General features: G+C 47.5%; 1 protein-coding gene across 3 annotated transcripts in view; it reads right to left on the reverse strand.

Moving 5' to 3' along the window:
* Nucleotides 1-20,303, reverse strand: part of TM7SF3 (transmembrane 7 superfamily member 3) — an 85,486-nt gene extending 65,183 nt beyond the window's left edge. Inside the window, exon 1 of one of the 3 annotated variants that reach the window (XM_033951688.1) lies at nt 19,684-20,303. In XM_033951688.1, the coding sequence (XP_033807579.1) occupies nt 19,684-19,780 (97 nt within the window). In that variant the 5' untranslated portion in view covers nt 19,781-20,303. The remainder of the gene's footprint in view (nt 1-19,683) is intronic. The other 2 variants (XM_033951686.1, XM_033951687.1) reach the window with 2 other exon arrangements.
* Between the last annotated feature and the right edge of the window lie 1,237 nt (nt 20,304-21,540).

The raw sequence follows: 21,540 nt of genomic DNA on the forward strand, positions 1-21,540 counted from the left end.
TTGTTTCTTTCCTACCATCTATCTCTCTGCCTTATGCCCTGAGTTCAACCTCTCTATTTGCCTCCATGAAGCATCTTTCCCTTCCTCGCCTCTATTATATGATGCAACATTTTTCTTTCTCCCCATTTCTTCCTCTCTCTTCCCTCCCCTCCATCATTTGTATGATTTCTCCCTCCCACCCCTTTCTACCTCTTCTCTCCCTTCCTCTCCTCCCATGTACAGCATCTTTCCTCTTTTCCTATCCCCCTGAGCAGCAGCTTTCCTTCCCTTTCACCCATTCCTGTGTAGCAGCTTTCCATTCCTCCCACCCCCCTGTGCAGTAGTTTTCCATCCCTACCATTGCCCTGTACAGCAGCACCCCACTGACTCTCTCACTGTGAGACTTGACATACTTTAGAGGCCTCCTAAAACATCAGCGGCGGTGGAGAGTCAGCAGTGACATCACTCTGAATGGGCTATTCGTGGTTTATCCCGCAAGAGCTTCCCTCTGCCGTGTCAACAGCGATGTCACCAGTGACGCGACAGAGGAAAGGCCCCAGTGGGACAGGCCAGGAGCAGTCCGTTCAGAACGATGCGATTGCTGACTGTCCACTGCCACAACTGCATTAGGCCTCAGAGGTATGTCAGGTCTCACCAGGAAGGGGGGGGGAGGGGGTTGGTCGCTGAATCGGTGAATCCAATTTTTTCAGACAACGAATTGATTCACCAAAAGCGAATCGTTAAATCGATTCAAATCAGCAACCCAGATAGCACTAGTGGCAACCCCTAATCCCTTGACAAAGGCAGTAACAATGTCTGCTTGCTTCTGCTTCAGTGACACCATTTTCACAATTAGCACCTGACCTTGCATATAGAATTCAGAAGGGATGTACCTGAATAAGCGACTTTTTCTTTATTTCCTAGCCTGGGCTGGGATAAGATGGCATGAATTTAGGTAGGTCCTTCTAACTTCCTAAGCTAATCAGGAATCTCCTCTGGCAGCTGGGCTGACAGCACACAGACTGAATGCCCTTAGCCTCTACTGTTTTTCCCCCCCAAATAATTTCCAACTGCCTTGGGAATTCTAGCCACCCCCTTCTATTTAGCTTGGGTGCAGTTATGCTACGGGGAGCACCAGTCCCCATTTTAAACTTAATAGAGCTAGCCAGAGGCAACTCCCCTTGCTGCTTTGAGGCCCTCTTGGCTCTCCCACTGGGATTCCCCCAACCCAGCCTGAGAATATTCTTAAAAGTAGTTTCCTCCAAAATGTAGGGAGGGCACGCCCCCCTGCCTACTTGTGGTAATGAAGGATGGCAGTCCTAGTCACACTTAAGAGTTTCAGTTTTCTTCCTCATTCTGCACGCACAGAAGGGACTGTGGTGTCCTGCTACAGTAGCTTAAGCTGATAAACTCAGAGGAATATTTTCCTCAGGCAGACACAGGCTCTTTCATTCAAATGTAGCCTCCTAATCTTTCTCTTCTTCTGGAAGAGCTGCATTAAATGTAGAAAAGCCATCTCCTCCGAGTAGGCATGGAAATAGAAAAGGATAACTTATAAAATTAGGAAAGCACACAAGTTCTACAAAACCCTCACTCCAATCAATAGGCACCTGCAACTGCCCATCGGGCTGGACATTAGTTTAAAAGTCTCCCATTATAACTCATTTTGAATATATTCAACCCTTGAACAAGGCTAACACTGTCTGATCAAACTTTTTAGAATGAGATGAAGGGGAGAGAGTAGCGGAAATCTTTATATCAATATGTGAGTGCAACTTTACAAGACACCTTAAATGAAACATTAGACCACAGTATGCGTCACAGAAAGAGTCCTATGCCTTCATTTTATCCTTTTCAATAAAGTCTACTGCTACAGACTCATACATTTGTAATTTCTGTAAAGGAGTGATATTCTGATAATCTACTGTAAGAGAACTGGAAATGGTCACTCAACTTGTAAATTGGCTGTGACGTTCTGATGGCAGAAATTCTCTATACAGAAAGGCACAAAGTGATATATGTCTCATCCCTTTGGAAACTTGCACAAAAAAGCACAGTTACTTACCGTAACAGGTGTTATCCAGGGACAGCAGGCATATATTCTCACATGTGGGTGACGTCATCTACGGAGCCCCGATGCGGAAGCATTTTCAAGCAAACTTGATTGAAGATTTAAGTTTGCTCTGCTGCTCCACGCATGCGTGCCTTCCTGCTCCACTAGGGGGTGCATCCCCTCGTGGTCTCCAGTTCACTTAACTAGCCAAGAAGCCAACCTCGGGGAGGTGGGCGGGTTGTGAGAATATATGCCTGCTGTCCCTGGATAACACCTGTTACGGTAAGTAACTGTGCTTTATCCCAGGACAAGCAGGCATGATATTCTCACATGTGGGTGACCTCCAAGCTTACTGAAGAGGGATGGAGGGAAGTTGGCAATTTAAGCAAATAGGTTTCGCAATACCGATTGGCCGAACCGGCCATCGCTTCTGGACAGGGAGTCCAGACAGTAGTGGGAGGTGAAGGTGTGAACCGAAGACCATGTGGCAGCCTTGCAGATTTCCTCAATAGGTGTGGACCTGAGGAACGCTACGGAGGCTGCCATCGCTCGGACTTTGTATCCCGTTACTCGACCGTGTAGTGCGAGACCAGTCTGAGCGTAGCAAAAGGAGATGCAATCGGCCAACCAGTTGGACAAGGTGCGTTTGGAAACTGGGTGGCCTAACCGGTTTGGGTCGAAGGACAGGAACAGTTGTGGGACTTTCCGGTGTGGCTGAGTGCGTTGGAGGTAAAAGGCCAACGCACTTTTGCAGTCAAGAGTGTGGAGTGCCACTTCTCCGGGGTGAGAGTGGGGCTTGGGGAAAAACACAGGTAAGACAATGGACTGATTGAGATGGAAATCAGACACTACTTTAGGTAGGAACTTTGGATGGGTGCGGAGTACCACCTTGTCGTGATGGAATACCGTGAAGGGTGGGTCCGCTACCAGCGCTTGCAGCTCACTAACCCGCCGTGCGGACGTGAGCGCGAGTAAGAAGATTACCTTCCAAGTGAGGAATTTTGGATGGCATTTGTCTAGTGGCTCAAATGGAGGTTTCATTAATTGAGCCAGAACCACGTTAAGGTCCCAAACCACCGGGGGAGGTTTGAGAGGGGGGTGGACGTTCAGCAGACCCTTCATGAAGCGAGTGACTAAGGGATGGAGCGATAGGGCTTTCCCTTCCAGGGGCTGATGAAAGGCCGCAATCGCACTGAGGTGTACTCGAATGGAGTTGGTCTTTAGGCCGGAATGAGATAGTTGAAGTAGATAGTCAAGGACCAGGGGGACGGGGACCGACACCGGGTCCTGGCTGTGGGAGGAGCACCAGGTTGAGAATCTGGTCCACTTTTGGGAGTAGCAGGTTCTCGTCGAGGTTTTTCTGGAGGCCTCCAGTATCTCCTTGACTGATTGAGACACGGGGAGAGCAGTCAGGGGGAGAGAAACCAAGCATTCAGATGAAGAGACTGAAGATTGGGATGTAACAGTGAACCCTGACCCTGTGACAGTAGAGAGGGAAACTGAGGCAGAGGCAGTGGATCTCTGACACTGAGTTGAAGTAGAAGGGAAAACCACGGCTGGCGTGGCCAGCGAGGGGCAATCAGGATCAGGGTGGCTTGTACTGTTTTCAGGTGGACAAGCGTCCGCAGTATCAGAGGAAACGGCGGGAACGCGTATAGGAACCTTCCCTCCCAGTCGAGGAGGAAGGCGTCGGCCTCGAGTCGGTCCGGGGAGTATATCCGGGAGCAGAAGAGAGGCAGCTTGTGATTGTGAGGGGACGCGAACAGGTCTATTTGAGGTGTCCCTCACCGTTCGAACACTCCTCGCAGGGTCTGAGAGTGTAGTGACCACTCGTGTGGCTGGAGGAGACGGCTGAGTCTGTCCGCCAGGCAGTTTTGTTCTCCTTGTATGTACACCGCTCGAAGGAAGGTGTTGTTGGAGATTGCCCATTTCCAGAGGCGCAGGGCTTCCCGACAAAGGGGCCAAGACCCTGTCCCCCCTTGTTTGTTTACGTAGTACATCGCTACCTGGTTGTCGGTTCTGATGAGAACCACTCGGTCGTGGAGCAGATGTTGGAAGGCTACAGCTGCGAGATAGATGGCCCGAAGTTCTAGCACGTTGATGTGGCAGCGACGGTCTTGTGCTGACCACATTCCTTGGGTGCGTAGGCCGTCCAGATGGGCTCCCCAAGCGTACTCCGACGAGTCCGTGGTGAGTACCTTGCTGTGGGGTGGGGTGAGGAAGAGCAAACCTTTGGAAAGATTTGAAGAGTCGGCCCACCAGCGGAGCGATCGTTGCAATGAAGGAGTCACTGTCACTGAGTGGTCGATCGGGTCCCGGTCTTGACGCCATTGAGACGACAGGGTCCATTGAGGGATTCTCAGATGGAGGCGGGCGAAGGGTGTGACATGGACGGTGGAGGCCATGTGGCCCAGAAGAGTCATCATCTGTCGAGCTGATACTGAGGTCAGCAGGGAGATCCTTCGGCTCAGACTTACTAACGCCTCCAGGCGCGGAGGGGGGAGGAAGGAACGGAGACGAACCGTGTCCAGCGTGGCCCCGATGAACTGTAGGGTCTGCGAGGGGCGTAGTTGAGATTTTGGGAAGTTTATTTCGAACCCCAGACTTTGTAGGTAGGTAATAGTCTGTTGGGTCGCTGAGATAACCCCTTCCCTGGACGGGGCTTTGATTAGCCAGTCGTCCAGGTAGGGGAATACCTGGAGGCCCTGGGAACGTAAGGTTGCTGCTACCACCACGAGGCACTTGGTGAAGACCCGAGGTGATGATGCTAGTCCGAAGGGGAGGACTCGGTATTGTAGGTGCCAGTCCCCTACTTGGAAGCGCAAGAACTTGCGGTGAGCGGGGTGCACTGGGACATGTGTGTACGCCTCCTTGAGATCGAGGGAGCAGAGCCAGTCGCCCTCGTCGATCAGGGGGTAAAGTGTTGGTAGTGAGAGCATCCGAAACTTTTCCCGTACCAGGAATTTGTTGAGGCGTCTCAAGTCTAGTATTGGGCGTAGGTCTCCCGTTTTTTTCGGTACCAGGAAGTAGCGGGAGTAGAAGCCCTTCCCCCGTTGGTCGGGGGGAACCTTTTCCACTGCTCTCAGGCGAAGCAGGTCTCGAGCTTCGGAGAGGAGTAGGGGTAGCTGAGTCCGGTTGGGGGGGCAATTCCTTGGGGGGTTGTCCGGAGGAATGGCCCGAAAGTTGAGAGAGTACCCTGATGAGATCACGCCAAGGACCCATGCGTCCGACGTGATTTGTTCCCAGTGAGGGTAAAAGCTTTGAGTCGACCCCCGATGGGAAGGTGGCCTGGGACTATGGCGGAGGGGGCCCGCCCCCTTCCGCGTGTCCCGTCAAAAGGACGGGGATGGTTTGGTAGTCGCGGGCGGTTGGGACTTGGGCATGGCCCTGTGGTGGGCTTGCGGACGTCTGGGTGGGGGCCGCGAGAAAGCAGGGGTGGACTTTTGTGGGTAGCGGCGCGGAGGGGCCCTGTATGGCCTGGACGCTGGCGGTTTGGGCTTTTGCCGGACAAGGGAGGCAAACGAGCGTTCATGTTCGGAGAGGCGTTTTGTCGCCGCCTCGATAGTGTCATCGAACAATTCCTTTCCCACGCAGGGGAGGTTAGCCAACCGGTCCTGTAAGTTGGGGTCCATGTCGACCAGGCGCAGCCAGGCTAGTCGGCGCATGGCGATAGCGAAGGCTGCTTCTCTTGAGGAGAGTTCGAAGCCATCGTAGGCCGCGTGGAATAGATGAAGGCGCAGGTTGGAGAGGGACTCTAAAAGCAGGCCGAACGTTCCTTGCCGGGAGGCCGGTAGGTCAGTCTCAAAGGCTCTCAATAGTCCAATGAGGTGTTTGAGGTATGATGTGAAGGTGAAAGTGTAGCTTTGCACCCTAGAGGCCATCATTGCGTTTTGGTATAGTCTCCTGCCGAACTTATCCAGGGTTCGGCCTTCTCGGCCTGGGGGGACCGCTGCTGAGACCCGGGACGGGTGAGCCTTTTTCAAGGAGGATTCTACTAGCAGCGATTGGTGGGAGAGCTGTGGTTGCTCGAATCCCGGGTAAGGTACTGTGCGGTACTTGGCCTCCATTTTGGAGGGTACGGCCGTGACCATGTAGGGGGTCTCCAGGTTCCTGAAGAAGGCCTGTTGGAGTACCGGGTTGGGTGGTAAGCGAAGGGACTCTCTGGGCAGTGATGGCATATCCAGCTCCGCCAGGTATTCCTTAGAGTATCTGGAGTCGGACTGGAGGTCTAAGTCCAATGCGTGGCCCATGTCTTGGACAAAGCGAGTGAAGGATGGGCGAGATGTTCCCGGGGCCCCGTGCGGGGTCGGGGAACGAGACCTTCGTCGGGTGGAGAAGGATAGGGAGGCTTCCCTCGAGTATCGAGGTTCATGCTCTGATCCATGCTCCGAGACTGGGGAAGCACTGTGAGAGTGTTCCGGGGTTGTCGATCTTCGGCGTCTCGAGGAGCCCCTCGGAGACGATGCCGGGGTTAGGGGTACCGATCGATGTCGGATCGGTGACCTCGAACCGGATTCCCTCGGAGAATACGTCCGAGGGGGAGTTCGGAGGATGCGCGGGTTGGAGAGTGATAACTCCGCCACCCTGAGCGGTCCCGTACGAGGTGTGGGGGAACGGCCTCGTAGAGTTGGTGAACCTCGGGCCTTCTTGGAGGTACGGCGGTTCGAGGTTTCTGTCGTTGTAGCCCGACGTTTTGCCCCTCGGCGGTCTGCGGAGGGGGAACGTCTCGGGTGTCTCGGCGAGGAGTCCGAGGAGGATGGGATGCGGCGAGGATTGCGCACCTTTCCTCGAGGTTGTTCGGTGCGAGGCTCAGGCTGGTCTGGCACATTCGAGGTCGAGGCCGATTGAAACTGGGCCATTGCAGCGGACAGCTCCGACGTGATCATCGCTCGGAGTAGGTCCTGGAAGACGGGCACGGACAGCATCGATGGCATGTCCACTGCCTCGGTGCGCTCCACCGGGGGCGACCTCGTATCAGAGTATTCCCGTGTGGTGGAGGCACGGCCCGAAGGCCTGGAGGGCTTAGACGGGGCTGTAAGCATGGGGCTTCCGCCATGCGTCGCCATTGTTCCCGAGGCTGGCTTCTTCGCTGTTACAGAACCTGAAGAGGGGACTTACCCGGAGCCGAGGCTTTCTGTTGTCCCGAGGACTTCGGGGTCGAGTCTCGAGGCGATGCCGAGGTATCCGGGGCCGAGGTCAAGGCCGGGGCCGAGGCCGGGGCCGACCTCGAGGCCGAGGTGGAGGGTTGGTCCGGGGTGAAGAGGTCCGCCATGCGGGCTTTTCTTCGGCGGAGGGCCCTGTTTTGGAAAGTAGCGCACTGGGGGCAGGAGTCGGTTGGATGAGCCGCCCCCAGACAGAGGATGCACCGGCGATGCGGATCTGTGAGAGAAAGAAGCCGCTCGCACCGGGTGCACTTTTTAAAGCCGGTCAAAGGCCGGGACATTAAATCGAAAGTAGCCGCGGCTCGATTAGCCACGCGGCCACGGGGACCCGGAAGCCTCCGGGTCGTCGAAAACGAAGCAGGAATCAAATAAAAAGGTAAGAATTCGCGCACAGCGACTTAATCGTGAAAAAACAAGAAAAAATCGCGGTGCTAGAAGGCAGTTGGGGCAGAGCCTGAAAAACACGGCTTCTAGGCTCGCGGAAAATTTTGAACTGGAGACCATGAGGGGATGCACCCCCTAGTGGAGCAGGAAGGCACGCATGCGTGGAGCAGCAGAGCAAACTTAAATCTTCAATCAAGTTTGCTTGAAAATGCTTCCGCATCGGGGCTCCGTAGATGACGTCACCCACATGTGAGAATATCATGCCTGCTTGTCCTGGGATAATAACTAAGTCAAATCTGAAACTAAACTTCAGTTGGCCTCTATTTCCAACATATCCTGGTGTGAGCAAGGTTTATTCCTGGCATGGTATGTGAATTAATCCATTGGCAGAGACCATCGAATGAAAAAATTCTTATTGATTTAGCCCAGGGGTAGGCAATTCCAGTCCTTGAGAGCCAGAACCAGGTCAGGTTTTCAGGATATCCCAATAAATATGCATGAGATAGATTTGCATCTCAAGGAGGCAGTGCATGCAAATCCATCTCATATATATTCATTGTGGATATCCTGAAAACCTGACCTGGCTCCAGCTCTCGAGGACCAAATTGCTTACCCCTGATCTAGTCCATTAAACCGCATCCTCTCATAGTTCATGTTTTACATAAGAGTAACCTGGAGTAGCTGTTAGTATAATGACGTTTACATGCACTAGGATTCCACTTATTTTTGTTTCAGTTGGTACACAAAATAACCTATTTGGAGACATTGCCCCCAAAACAAACTGCTACTTCCACTATGCATTTTGTGAATATACTTGGTGTCACAGACAGTAGTGGCCAATACATATAGTAGATGCCATAAGTGGAGCCTATGTAGGGGTATGTGCATATGTACTTCCTTAAGATTTAAAAAATAAACTTTCATGCCAGTAAGAGAGAATGGTTCAAATCATATGGAATGTATATTAAAAATCTTTTCCCCAAAACAAAGAAACTTAGCTCTCTCATAAGCAACAATCAGCCTCAAGTCTTCCAACTTCCTACAGTGTAAACATTATTGGTATTAGTTCTGAGGTCTGGAAGAGTTTGTTGTTTTTTTTAAACAAATTATTATTTATTTAGTTTAAAAAATTGTGTTATGCAAGACTGTCATTTTTTTATAGTATACAAACTGAAAATCCAGATGAGTCAACTGAACCCATGATATGGAGGAAGTAAGATTACAGCACTGAAGGTAACTGCATGACCATTCCAACTGGAGACAAGATGTCAAACTAAAAGAAAGCAAAAGTTATGTTTTTCTTTATACAATCCTTGAACACAAACAGAATATTATCACTACTTTGAAGCATTTTTTCAAATCCCCAAACAAAAAACAGATGGCAATCTGCTTCCCTGCTCTACTCTTCAGCTGAAAAATCAATGTCAAAAGCAAGGAGGACTTCCCAGCCTATCCAGAGGAACCCACAGCTAATGAGGGTTAAAAAGATGTCCACAATGAGCATATGAGACCATCATTCCACATGCTTCTCTCTCATATACGTATATTTCTCTTCCTTGGCTGCCTCGAGCCAAGCCATTGGATACTTTTCCCAGCCTACAAGCCAACGCAGGCCTAACAAACATCTGACAGGAAAAAGGATTATTGAGGCAAGAACCTAATCCTTCCTTCCTGTGCAAACAGCATACAATTCCTTTTGGATGGAATGTACCAGAGGAGTCCTTAGAGTCTAGGGTGGGACAGATGAGCCTGCAACCAGTACAGAGGAACTGAAGGCCCCATCCATTTGTGCCACCACATTCACTATGTAAATTTTTGAAAAGGTATGGAGGATAGACCATGTGGCTGCCCTACAAATTTCGTTGGGCAGCACTGTCCTGGACTCTGCCCAGGAAGATGCTAAACTGCTGATGGAGTGAGCTTTCACAGCAAATGGTGGCTGATTTCCACAGTGAACGTACACTGAGGAAAGAGCCATGCAGTTCCATCAAGAAATAGAAGCGTTAAAGGCTGGTCTGCCTGGACAGCTAGCACTGGTCAACAAAATAGGCGATTCAACAAGCAGAACTCATCACTTCAAGATGCCTAAGGAGAACTCTCCTGGCACCCAGGAATTTCAATACTTTGTCCTTCTTGCTTGTGGGGTGAAAAGCGGGAAGCTGCACTTCATGGTTGACATGAAATGCCAAAACTATCTTCGGTAGAAAAGAAGGAACAGTACAAAAAGATACCCGTGTTTCAGTGAATCTGAGGAAAGGCTCAGCAAAATGACACTTGCAGTTCCAACATCCTCCTTGACACAGTGATCACGACTAAGAAAACTTATCTTCACAGTTAGATCCATGATAGATGTCTCTAACAGAGACTCATATGGCCGCTTTAGCGAGGGCCCATAACACAATGTTGAGATTCCACAGAGGAACCATCTGCCACACTGGAGGTTGGAACATGAGAACTTTCTTCAAGAACCTGGACACATCTGAATAAGAGGCCAAAGACTTTCTAAACACTCAAGCTCTGTAGCACAAAAGACTGACTATCTGGACCTTGAGAGATCTTTCTGCCAGGCCCTTCTCTAGACCTTCCTGCAGATAAGACAAGGCTTCAGAAATGGGAGCCAATAAGGGATCTAACTGATTCTCCTTACACCAGAGCTGAAAAGTTGCCACACCTTTGCATAGGCTACTACAGTCTCTGGCTTGATTGTTGAAGTGCTGTGATAGTATGAACAGGATATGGTTAAGGTTGAGCGCTCAACAGCCATACCATAAACACAAAGAGTTCCAGATTCTCTAGGACTGTGGGCCTCTAGGACAGAAGATCCTGGTGCAGCGGTAGTCATAGACAGCTGTCCCACTGTAATCGGACTAGATCTGTGTACCAAGGACAAGGCTAATCCAGAGTCACCAGGGATTACTAATACTTGATAGGCCAGATTCTTTGCAGGATATCAACCTATCATCAGCCATGGGACGGGGATGGGGAGGAAACGGGAGAAAGGATTTCTGCATCAGCTAAGCATGAGTAACTCTGGCTGCTTGTCTCTTCGGGCTGCCTTTTACTCAGGTTCCCAAAACCTGAAACCTTCGATCCCTCACGCTCCCACATGATTCTTCAGGGAGAGGGGGAGGTCACAGCCAAACTCTGCCAAGCATCCTGGCCAGTTGCGGCATCAAATCAGTTTGCATTTAAACGCCTGACACCACAAGGGTGAGCATCACTCCCAGAGAACCTATGCCCAAGAGCCAAGTGTTAAAGCAAGCTAGCCAGGTGGTACTTTAAAGTGTGGCCCTCATGGTTACAGACACCAACATCTGGCCCTTCTTCCAGGCAGAGCTGTCCCAGGACTACTGGAAACCTCTTAGCACAGGGAATGCTCGAAAAAATATTGCATTAAATCCCAAAAATAAAACTTTTCAACTCACCTGCAGAAGTTAAGACTGAGGAGAGAAGGCCTGCCCAGAGAGACAAGGGGGCGGAGAAAAGAAAATGATTGATGTCTTCAGCAAGCTACTCACAAGTTGAGGTGCTTAGCCCACCCGTAAGGAATCATACGTTTGCACAGGAATTCTTTTTGATCTATTCTATCCCATTAAACTGAGTCTTCTCATAGCACATGTTTTACATAACAGCAACCTGAAGGCATGGCTGCTAGTAAACATATATTGGCTTCTCTTCTGCCAGGATGGGGGTGGGGATAAGAATTAAAGAGCCACATACAAAAGAAGATTGCAAGTCCCTGTCCTAATGCTTCTCAGGACTCGCAGGGACTTCAAGAGGTTTATTTTAGAGGGAAGTCATTTTCAACAAGATCCATAAGATAATGCTCTAACTAGAGTGCAAAACTCATGTGGCTCCCTACTGCAGGGGCAGTGGAATACTTTTTAAAAAAAATTTGTTTGGAGGGGAGCGAAACAAATTAACCTCTGATCTATTCCTCTGCAAGCTTACTAACTTCAGATGAAGTGTGGGGCAAAATGTTGGTCAGGTCAAGTGACTTGCCAGCTTTAGGTCTGAAATGAGCTGAACAAGAAGGAAAAACAAGGAGGGAAGCAGCGCGGGACTAATGCATGCCAACGATGAGGCAAGGAAGCAGGTAGAGCATAAGGCAACAGGAACAGTAACTAAGCTGCCATGGAGTCCATTATTTTTCCACCGGCCAAAAACCACACTAATTTCTGTGCCACTTGCTATCCTGTGGCATTCAAGTATGACTGACACAGTAACTTTTAAATTGAGCTGCTATAGCAAAATAAGGTGCAAACCGAGGCAAAACCCGTTTACAAGAAGGCAGCAAGCCCAAGTTCAAAAGCGAGGACACAAGTATTGTTAGGGTGTTCAGACACCATTTGGGGCAAAAGCAACCAGGGATTGCCTCTACCCCTCCCCACTTGCCACCAGGAAAACCCCTAGTGCTTTCCTTGAAGGGTTGGCGGGAATGTTAAAAGGGGTCAGCGCTGAGAAAGTTTTAAGAGGCTTCCCAGGATCCTCAAGTCATGCATTTGCAGTCTGATGCTTCCGTTAAGTAAAGACAAACAAACAGCAATTGACCCTTGATATTCCACAGAATCAAAAGCAACCAAAAACAAAAACGCTGTGGAGAAGATGTCCAAGATGCAGGCTTTATTGAAGATACAGTCATAAAATCCACATAATAAAATGTCTAGGACCCATAAGATGGGAACTATGGATCCAACATGGTCCATGTTTCGATGACCCTGTCTTCCTCAGGGGTCCCTAAGAGTAAGTCAAAGAACGTGGATTGTTCTCAGCCTTTGATCCACGTTCTTTGACTTAGGACTCTTAGGGACCCATGAGGAAGACAGGGTAATCGAAACACGGACCGTATTGGGTCCATAGTTCCCATCTTATGGGTCCTAGACATTTTATTATGTGGATTTTATGACTGAATCTTAAATAAAGCCTGCATCTTGGACATTTTCTCCACAGCGTTTTTGTTTTTGGTTGCTCCAGTAAGTAAAGAAGCATTTCCTTTCTGTGAATAAGAAACAGCTTGTTGAGGTTAAACACAATCTGTTATTCTTTTGTAACAAGCTATACCTGTAGTACATCATCTCGGGTGAATCTTTTCGTGAAGACAGTTAATAAATACAGTACAAACAAACTGAGGTTCCTTCCATATAGGGACCCACAGTTAGGGTTAGGCAAAACCTGAAGGTGCTGCTGAACCAGAACTGAACAGGAATTTTTCACGGACTGAAGCAATTTTGCATGCATTACAAACATGCTTTGCATTTAAAAGCATTCTGGGAATCTTTACTTGAGTCTTAACTAGTCTCATTTTATCTTGCCACTATCCATTTATGGATCCTCACACGGTACATATTCCAGTACATTGGGGAGCAGACCACCTACGCACCCCAGAACATTCCCTCTCATCCTTCACACCGTGTCCTTAAATCGTTACATGAAATCACAGTTGATAATAACTACGATTTTGCAGAAACACTAAACATAAGTCTTATTAATGCTAGACCTATTAAAAACAAATACCACCTTATCAAAGACTCCATAATTTACAATTCAATAGACATTTTATGTATCAATGAAACTTGGTTATCTGATGGTGATGAAGCCTTTCTTCAATTTGTTTGTCCCCAAGGCTATGGTTACCATTATAACCATAGAACTGGTAAAAAGGGTGGCGAACTAGCAATTATCCATAAAAATAACCTGATCAAGGACACAGAAACATCGCCAGCCAGAGCTCAGATAGAATACCTTCAACTTAAAGTCAATTCTAAACTTCAGTTTGACTTATCACTTCTTTATATTCTTCCTCCGATTAGCAAGGATCTTCTCTCACTATTGCATTCAATTTTATTAGATTTTTGCACCAACGCTTCCAACCCAGTAATCCTGGGAGTCTTAAACATTCATTTTGACGATGTTAATATCACTTTTACTTCAGAAACACTGAATCTCATTTCTCACATGAATATGATCCAAGTAATCGAAGAACCTACTCACCTGGCAGGGCACACTCTATATATTCTTATTATTCCAAAGACATTGCTTGGCCATTCCTTACCCCCTCGCATCTGTCCAGTTCCCTGGTCTGACCATCATCTGATCCTAAGTTTAAATTTAATACAAGTTCTGCAGGCTGTTGTCACCTTTGCTCCCATAGCTGGGGGGAAGAGGAGGAGCTCTAACTTGTGTGCAAGGTCAGCTGCTGAAATGTTTAACTTGCTAGAAAACTACAAATAGGCAGACTCTGCCTCGCCTGAGCAGAGCAGGTTATGTAGCCTTCAGAAAAAAAACTTCCCCACTGGTCCGTCAGAGGTAATTAAAGAAATAAAAGGGCCTGGGATGATTCACTTGCATTTCTGGCGAGAGGCAACAATAAAATGGATGTGGGCCATACCAATACAGGAGTGTGGACCAGTTTTTATTCTAAGCACGCCACAGGGACCACAGTTCAATCTGAGGAATCTCACCAGCTTTGCTTTTAGCTGGGTTCTAAAGCATCCACAAACTTCACCTATCCACCTGGAGCCTGCTCACTCACCCGTCTGCTCCCAAGCTAGGCCAAATGCACTTGAACGGGAAGGGGTAAAACACGGACCTCACGGATCTAAACCTGCATGTCCTTAAAAATTTGAGGTCTGTGCCACTTTTAGTCTCAGAATAGGGAGGGAAAAGCATTAGGATCCGTCAGAGCTAAAGTGTCATGGAGGTCTGTCAGAGCCATAACCTATACCAAGACTAAAAGTGGTGGGGTGCTGGGTTAGTCTACTATATTTTGTATTCTGGTTCTACAGCTGCCTGTACTTTGTAGGTTGCTTTTCTGTTTGATAATAAAAATTAATTAAACATAAAAAGTGGCACGGACCTCAGATTTTTAAGGACGTGCGGGTTCAGATCCGTGAGATCCGTAAGGTCTGTGTTTTACCCCTTGAACTGCCTTAACTTAGCAGTGTATCACGACCTTGTATTTGTAAGCATACTGGAAACAAGAGGGAGAGCATATTGCACTTGGTTATCTGGTGCCTTCTTACCTACCCGCTCCCCAAGCCAGGCCAAGTGCACTGGCTGAAGCACAATAGCACCTGGCTCCAAATATTAAGATAAGCGATTTTTGCATTATTTTGAGAAGATTTAACAGGACACCTAAGCGATGTTATCGTAAAGCATTGGTGCAGCGATAAGATCATAAGTTTCGTCATATGGGTGGAACGAATGACGATTCTGAGCACCATTTTTTATTGCTATTTTTTTTTAATATTGTTTCGGCTATACTGTTTTCGCCAAGATTTTCTGATACACTTACATTTGGAAGATATTTTTAATTTTTTCATGAACCCCATAGAGCAGTGGTCTAAAACTCAAACCCTTTGCAGGGCCACATTTTTGATTTGTAGGTACTTGGAGGGCCTCAGAAAAAAATAGTTAATGTCTTATTAAAGAAATGACAATTTTGCATGAGGTAAAACTCTTTATAGTTTATAAATCTTTCCTTTTGGCTAAGTCTTAATAATAATATTGTAATTTATAGCTAAGGAGACATATGATCAAGAAACTGTTTTATTTTACATTTGTGATTTTGATAAACATACCGAGGGCCTCAAAATAGTACATGGCGGGCTGCATGTGGCCCCCGTGCCGTGAGTTTGAGACCACTGCTAAAGAGTGATTTAGTTGATGCAAAGAACTGCCATGGACTTATTCGAAGTATGCCACCTTTCTTTTTCCCCACCACACACATAGTGGAAATTGAGAGCGAGGGAAAGAACCTGGGGCAGTACAAACACTTCAAACCCTCTGACCAGGTCCAAATCCAACACAGCACTGTAACAGTGGAAAAAAGTCTGGGGATTTTTGTAACCTTTATTGCCTTCTTTACTTGTAGCAGAATTCTCCGCAAAATTTTTGAAAATTCTGTAAAGTTTATTTTTAGTGGTTTGTGTAGAATTCTCCTACCCCGAGGCCTAAAATTCCTTCCTACCTTTTACTTTCTCAGGTTCCAGTCTCCTCAGGTACTCCAACTGCTCCAACTCTCCCTTTAAATCTCACCCTTCTCGCACCCTAAATTCTCTCCTTGGCTCCCATTGTCTGGCATCTCTAATCTAATCAGAATTTCTTAATTGTTCTCATCCAGTACAGGTTCAAGAAGATTTGCAAGATAAGAAGCCCTTGCAGCATCAACGGGAAAAGGTTACATCACATGTTAGACTAGGAAGGTTACACTGTTACAATAATAGAAAAAGTTACAGCACATTGTAGAAGGTTACTTTGTTGCAAATGAGGTAGTAGATACAACTGTGTTGAGGATAACCGATATTGTGTTTCCGCGATAATAAGACAGTGTCTTATATTAATTTGGGGGTCCATAAAATGCACTAGGGCTTATTTTTGGGGATGTCTTATTTTTTTCATGTACAAACAAAAACAAACTGCAGATGTGTACAAGATGCAGGCGAAATTTATTGTGACAAATATAAATATATAAAAACCTTTTTACCAAACAATGGACCCTGTTTCGGACAAACCTTCGTCGGGGGTCCAAAATGAAAAAGGTTTGAAAAATATGCCACAAAAAATTGTAGAGTAAAATGTCATAAACCAAAAGGTCCGATGCACCGAGAATCGCCAACTGCTGTAAAGCGTCTCATGACGAAGGTTTGTCCGAAACAGGGTCCATTGTTTGGTAAAAAGGTTTTTATATATTTATATTTGTCACAATAAATTTCGCCTGCATCTTGTACACATCTGCAGTTTGTTTTTGTTTGTTCCTGGTTGGTTTTTTCCTGCAGACAAGGTTGGACCCCCTCCTTCCTTTATTTTTTTCATGTACAACGATCATCTCTCCCACTCCAATTCTTCCTTGTGCAGCATCGATCTAACCAAAGCTTATTTTTGGGGTAGGGCTTATATTAGGACCAATCCCAAAAATGCTTGGGCTTATTTTTGGGGAAACACAGTACATTGTCATGGAGAGAGGGTGGGGGGGGTCACCCAGTTGAAAAGAATTTCTCTCTCCTTCTCTCCACTGGCTAAGAATCTCATCCTCCCTTCCCACCCCCTTTCCGGTATTAGTCAGACTTCCTCTACAATCCCCCACCCTAACTTGTGGGTCCAGCATCCATGTTCCTTCACCTCACTTCACCCCCCACCCACCACCTCTCTCACTTGCCCTGAATCCCTTCCCCACTCCCTATGGTCCAGTATCTCTCTCTCCCCCTCTCTCCACAGCCAAACATATCTTCCTTCTCCCCGCCCCCCCCCCCCTTTTCTGGTCTGGTTCTCCTTCTCACCTCACACTTGCGGATGCAGCATTCACCTCTCCCTCCTCTCACACTTGCAGTCCAGCATCCATTTTCCCTCCCCCATGGTTCTAGCATCCATAGTCCCTTCTCCCAAATTGTGTTCCAGCATCCATGTCCCTCATCCCCTTCCCCTCCCAGGTCTGACCTCTCTCCAACTGACAAAATCCCTACCATCGGTGAGATCATACATACCTGCGGACCTCCCAAAGTAGGAGCAAAGGTGGTGGCTAGCTGGCCGAGGTAGTGCTGTGAACAAGCTGCTTGCAGCTGGCTCCACCAGGGCCTTCTCTCTGCCATGTAACTTCCTGTAGATGGATAGCACGACAGAAGGAAGGTCCTAGCTGTTATGGCCGCAAACAGCCTGTTCACAATGCTGCCTCTGCCGGCTGGCCACCACCACTGCTGATGCTTTGGGAGGCCCACAGGTTGCCATATCTCAGAGAGAAGCCAGACCCACAGTGGAAGGCGGATGTCAGGTCAGGGGCAGAACGAAAAGGGCTGTGCAAATTCTGCACTGTGTAGAATTTCACGAGTACTTCTTGGTGCTCTACAAAAGATAGAAGAAGAGTGCGCCGTCAGACCATCACGGGTAGAAAATCACCAAGCATCACCTGATATTGGACCAAGCTGAAGGGCAGATGTTAAAAGCAACCCAGACTTGCAATGTTCCCAAAATACTGGTTTTAGCCAGTTTAATACACACGTTATTGTGCTCCCAATGAACCAAAGGTCTCTCAGCACACCTTTTCCCATTCGCAGAAGCAGTAAATGAAAATGCCATGCAAATCCACTTAAAACAAGCTCATTTGTATTAAAATTAGCATTCCTTGGGATGCACAGACGTTTGCAAGCAATGCAGCCAGGAGTGCCTATCTTGAAATTTTTCTGGTAGGTGCGAGCTGTTGTTGAATAGGCGTGATTTCTTGGCAGAGCAGCATGCAAATATTTTGACCATATATCAGCACGTGTAGTAAAAATGCCATCCGTGCATGTGTGTTTTGCACAAAAGTAAGCAAACCATCTGAGTCATGTATTGATGCAGTCATTGGGGTTGGGGCGCCATATATGTGTGTGTGTGTTAAAATCACATTTTGAGTGTGTATATTAAAATGTGTGTCTTATGCGCATTCACTGTCAGCTGGGGTGGCCCCACATTCTGGGCAACACCAAGCCAACTCCAGCTATTAAGAGCCCCTGTCTAAACAAAGCCAAGCACTGGCAGTAACTTAACTGACGCAGAGCCTTTGAGTCTATCTCTCACGAAGACCTGTTGGTACCGCCCCTCTGACGCAAACATGTCGTAGTGGGTGGAGCCGAAAGGACCTTCCCAAGTGTGTGGACATGAAAACTCTTCGGTGGAGGGGGCATGCCGCTGGAGGAAGAGGGGTGGGAGACCCACACTGCAAACCCCTCACAAGCGGCTCGTGATTCCATACCGCAGGTTGAGAAACACTGTTCTAACATACAGCAAAAAAATAAGTAGTAGTACACTTCTCCCTCAATATTCGCGGGGGTTAGAGGCAGAGCCGGCCCCCGAATATTAAAAAACCGTGAATAATATTCGGGCCGGTTCTGACCCACCACCTGCTTTCCCCTGGAATTAAAACTGTATTCCGTACCTTCCCTGCCTACCTCAAAATCCCTTAAGCCTTACCTGGTGGTCTAGTGGGCTTTCGGGGCAGGAGAGATCTTCCTATGCTCCTGCCCCGTGCAGATCACTCATAGGAAATGGTTGCCGTGAGCTCCCGTAGTCTCTCGAGACTACGACAGGAGCTCACGGCAGCCATTTCCTATGAGTGATCTAAACCTGCTAGACCACCAGGTAAGGATTAAGGGATTCCGGGGGAAAGCGGGAGAGAGGCGGGGAAAGTCCAGAATACAGCTTTAATTTAAAAAAAAAAAAAAAAAATTAATTGCGAATAACCGAATCCGCGGATGTTGAAACCGCAGATTCGGAGGGAGAAGAATAATCAGTTTACTTCCAGCTACACACACGACTGCTGGTTATCCACACCCCACAAGCAAGGTCCAAGCTCAAGCTCTAGTAGTCTAGTTGTATCTGTATGTCAGACACAAAATGTCCTCGTATCAGTTAACACAGGTTTACAAAAGAGTCAGGTTGCCGAGCACACTTAAGTCATTTATGGAAATTTTCACTACAAATATAGCTGCTCAACTGAGTACCTAAAACCTCCTTCCCCCCCACCCCCCCCCCCCTTTTTTTTTAAGCAAGCAGCTAAAAATGTCTTTAGGCGTTTTGAAGTTCTTACATGATACACGCCAGTAGTTTATTGGGATGAATGATACCAGTTACTAGCCTCTCTTATTTGTGCCCTTTTCTTCTATGGCCAATTCCAGACTAGTCCCTTCAACTTTGCTGCACATATGCTTGGAACAAGCTCCACCTCTGGCAGTATCCAAATCCGAACTCAAAACCCACTTGTTTGAAGCTGCTTTCAGTTCTTAAGTTCAACCCACCTGCTAAGCACCCATATCTGTCTTTCTTGAATTCCCCCACCTGAGTATTGTGTATTGATGCACCTTCTTGTCCAGTTTGTCTGTCTTGACTAGGTTGTAAGCTCTTTTGAGCACGGACTCTCTCTTCTATGTTATTATGTACAGCGCTGCGTACGTCTAGTAGCGCTGGAGAAATGATAAGTAGAGTAGGACCTCCTATAAAACAAGAAACTAGATACCAAATATAAACATGCAAAATGTTCACATCTCTGTACTTCTGTTTGCAAGAGCAATCGGCAAGGATCTTTCACGGTCTACTCGTGAACTAAAATAAATATACAGTACATAGTATTCTTACCTGGACGTGTGTCGGCGATTGCCCCATGCCAAGCGAGACAGAAAAGAAAGAGGCAGCGTAGAAAAGAGCTCCTGGGGAAGACATCAACAAACCGCATTTCACCCGCCAGCTAAAGAAACCACCATCTAAAAAGTCCTACCAGGAGCCTTAAGAGACAGGAAAAACCATTCGCGCGAGACCCCCGGACCAGACACGCCCCGCCCAGGACACCATTTCGCGGGGAATCCCTGCCGTGGAAGCTGCGCTCCTCTCAATCCTCTCCTCGGAGTCAGAACACGCCTACTTCCGCTCAGCCCCCCTTCAACCTTTTTGATTGCTCCACAGAATCCCTCCTGCGTTGCACAACGGCAACAGCAATGTAAATAAGCGTTAGGAACCGCAGAAACGCCTCCACTGTGCAGCCGCGGGATGTCCCTCCGTTTAACGCGATCGCCGCAGTTGGTGGGTGCAATTTGAAAAACATAAGATCGTTGCTTTGCATCGAGAATCGAGGGCTTCCTCCATGCCCGGCTCAGCTGATAGAAAAGCTCCCATCGATTTCTTCGCTCGTGAGAGGGGCGCTAGGCCGAGCTATGCCACTAATAGGGTGACGCACGGGTGTGATGACGTCACTACATGTCATGCGCATTGAGTACAGGAGAGGCTCAGCGGCTCGGGAGTATTTTATGGCCCCAGAGAGGCGATTTTAATTGAAAATATATGTCGATTTCACCAAGCGGGGTCCTTTGGTAAAAGGGGCAAATGCACCATTTGAGCACATAGGCTGCTGGGAAGCAGGAGGCTCTAGAGACCCAGAAACTGCAGGGCTTTGGTTTTTTTCGTGTATGCACATTTCAATAAAATAAACCAGCAAGGATACCGGCTCTTGTATAAAATCATTTTAAAGGTCGAAGAAATATTGTAAAGGCACAGTAGAGGTGACTGATGATTGCCAAGATGTCCAGTTGCAGAGTGGCAGAAATGCTATGAAAGCCTGCAATAGGTGAAAACAGTACAGAATTCAAAATATAAAAGCAAGGTGTTTTTTTTTTTTAAAAAGGACATTTTTAGATAAAAAAAAGATTCTCCACTGTAGCTAACCAATTTTTTTGTGATTGGTTAATAAATGAAAATATTTAGTATGGCTATGAATATGTTCTTTAAAAAAAGTTAGTGTGTAGTAGAGCTCTAAAACCAGATGAAAGAAGGCTCTTGCTTGGCTGCACAAGTCAGTAGGAGAACCTTCTGCTGACACAGAATTTCTAATGCAACAGGAATCTTGAGCAGGGGGTATTTACTAGTGTTGCCCGATTTAGGGAAATTTTTTTTTAAATTCGTGAATAGTATTGAAAGATTTCAAAACGGACAGGTTCCTGATTTCTAGGGGGACGAGACAGGGTTGCCCCTTATCGCCGTTGTTGTTTGTGCTTACATTGGACCCCCTAATTCAGGATATTTATGCGATGCCATCTATTTAGGGAATTGACATCGGAGCTACCTCTTTTAAGTTATCGGCCTTTGCGGATTATATTTTAGTACATCTTACAGATCCTTTGCCTTCTTTGAATGCCTTACTGGACTTGATAAAAGAATATGGTGAATATGCAGGGTTTTACTTAAATGTGGATAAATCGGAGGTGTTAGCATCCTCTGCGGCGGTTCAGGTCCTATGGGGGAATGGATTTCCATTGACCTGGGCGCCTGGGCAGTTTGTGTATTTGGGGACTTTGATGACTATGCAGGCTCCCTGTTTATATCGTCTTAATGTGGATAAGCTTCAGCAACAGACGGAGCTCTTGCTGGAGACATGGAAGGCATTGCCCCTTTCTCTGATGGGGCGCATTTGTTTGGTTAAGATGTTCATCGTTCCCAAATGGC

This window comes from Geotrypetes seraphini, chromosome 7, assembly GCF_902459505.1.
Source record: "Geotrypetes seraphini chromosome 7, aGeoSer1.1, whole genome shotgun sequence".
NCBI lineage: Eukaryota > Metazoa > Chordata > Amphibia > Gymnophiona > Dermophiidae > Geotrypetes > Geotrypetes seraphini.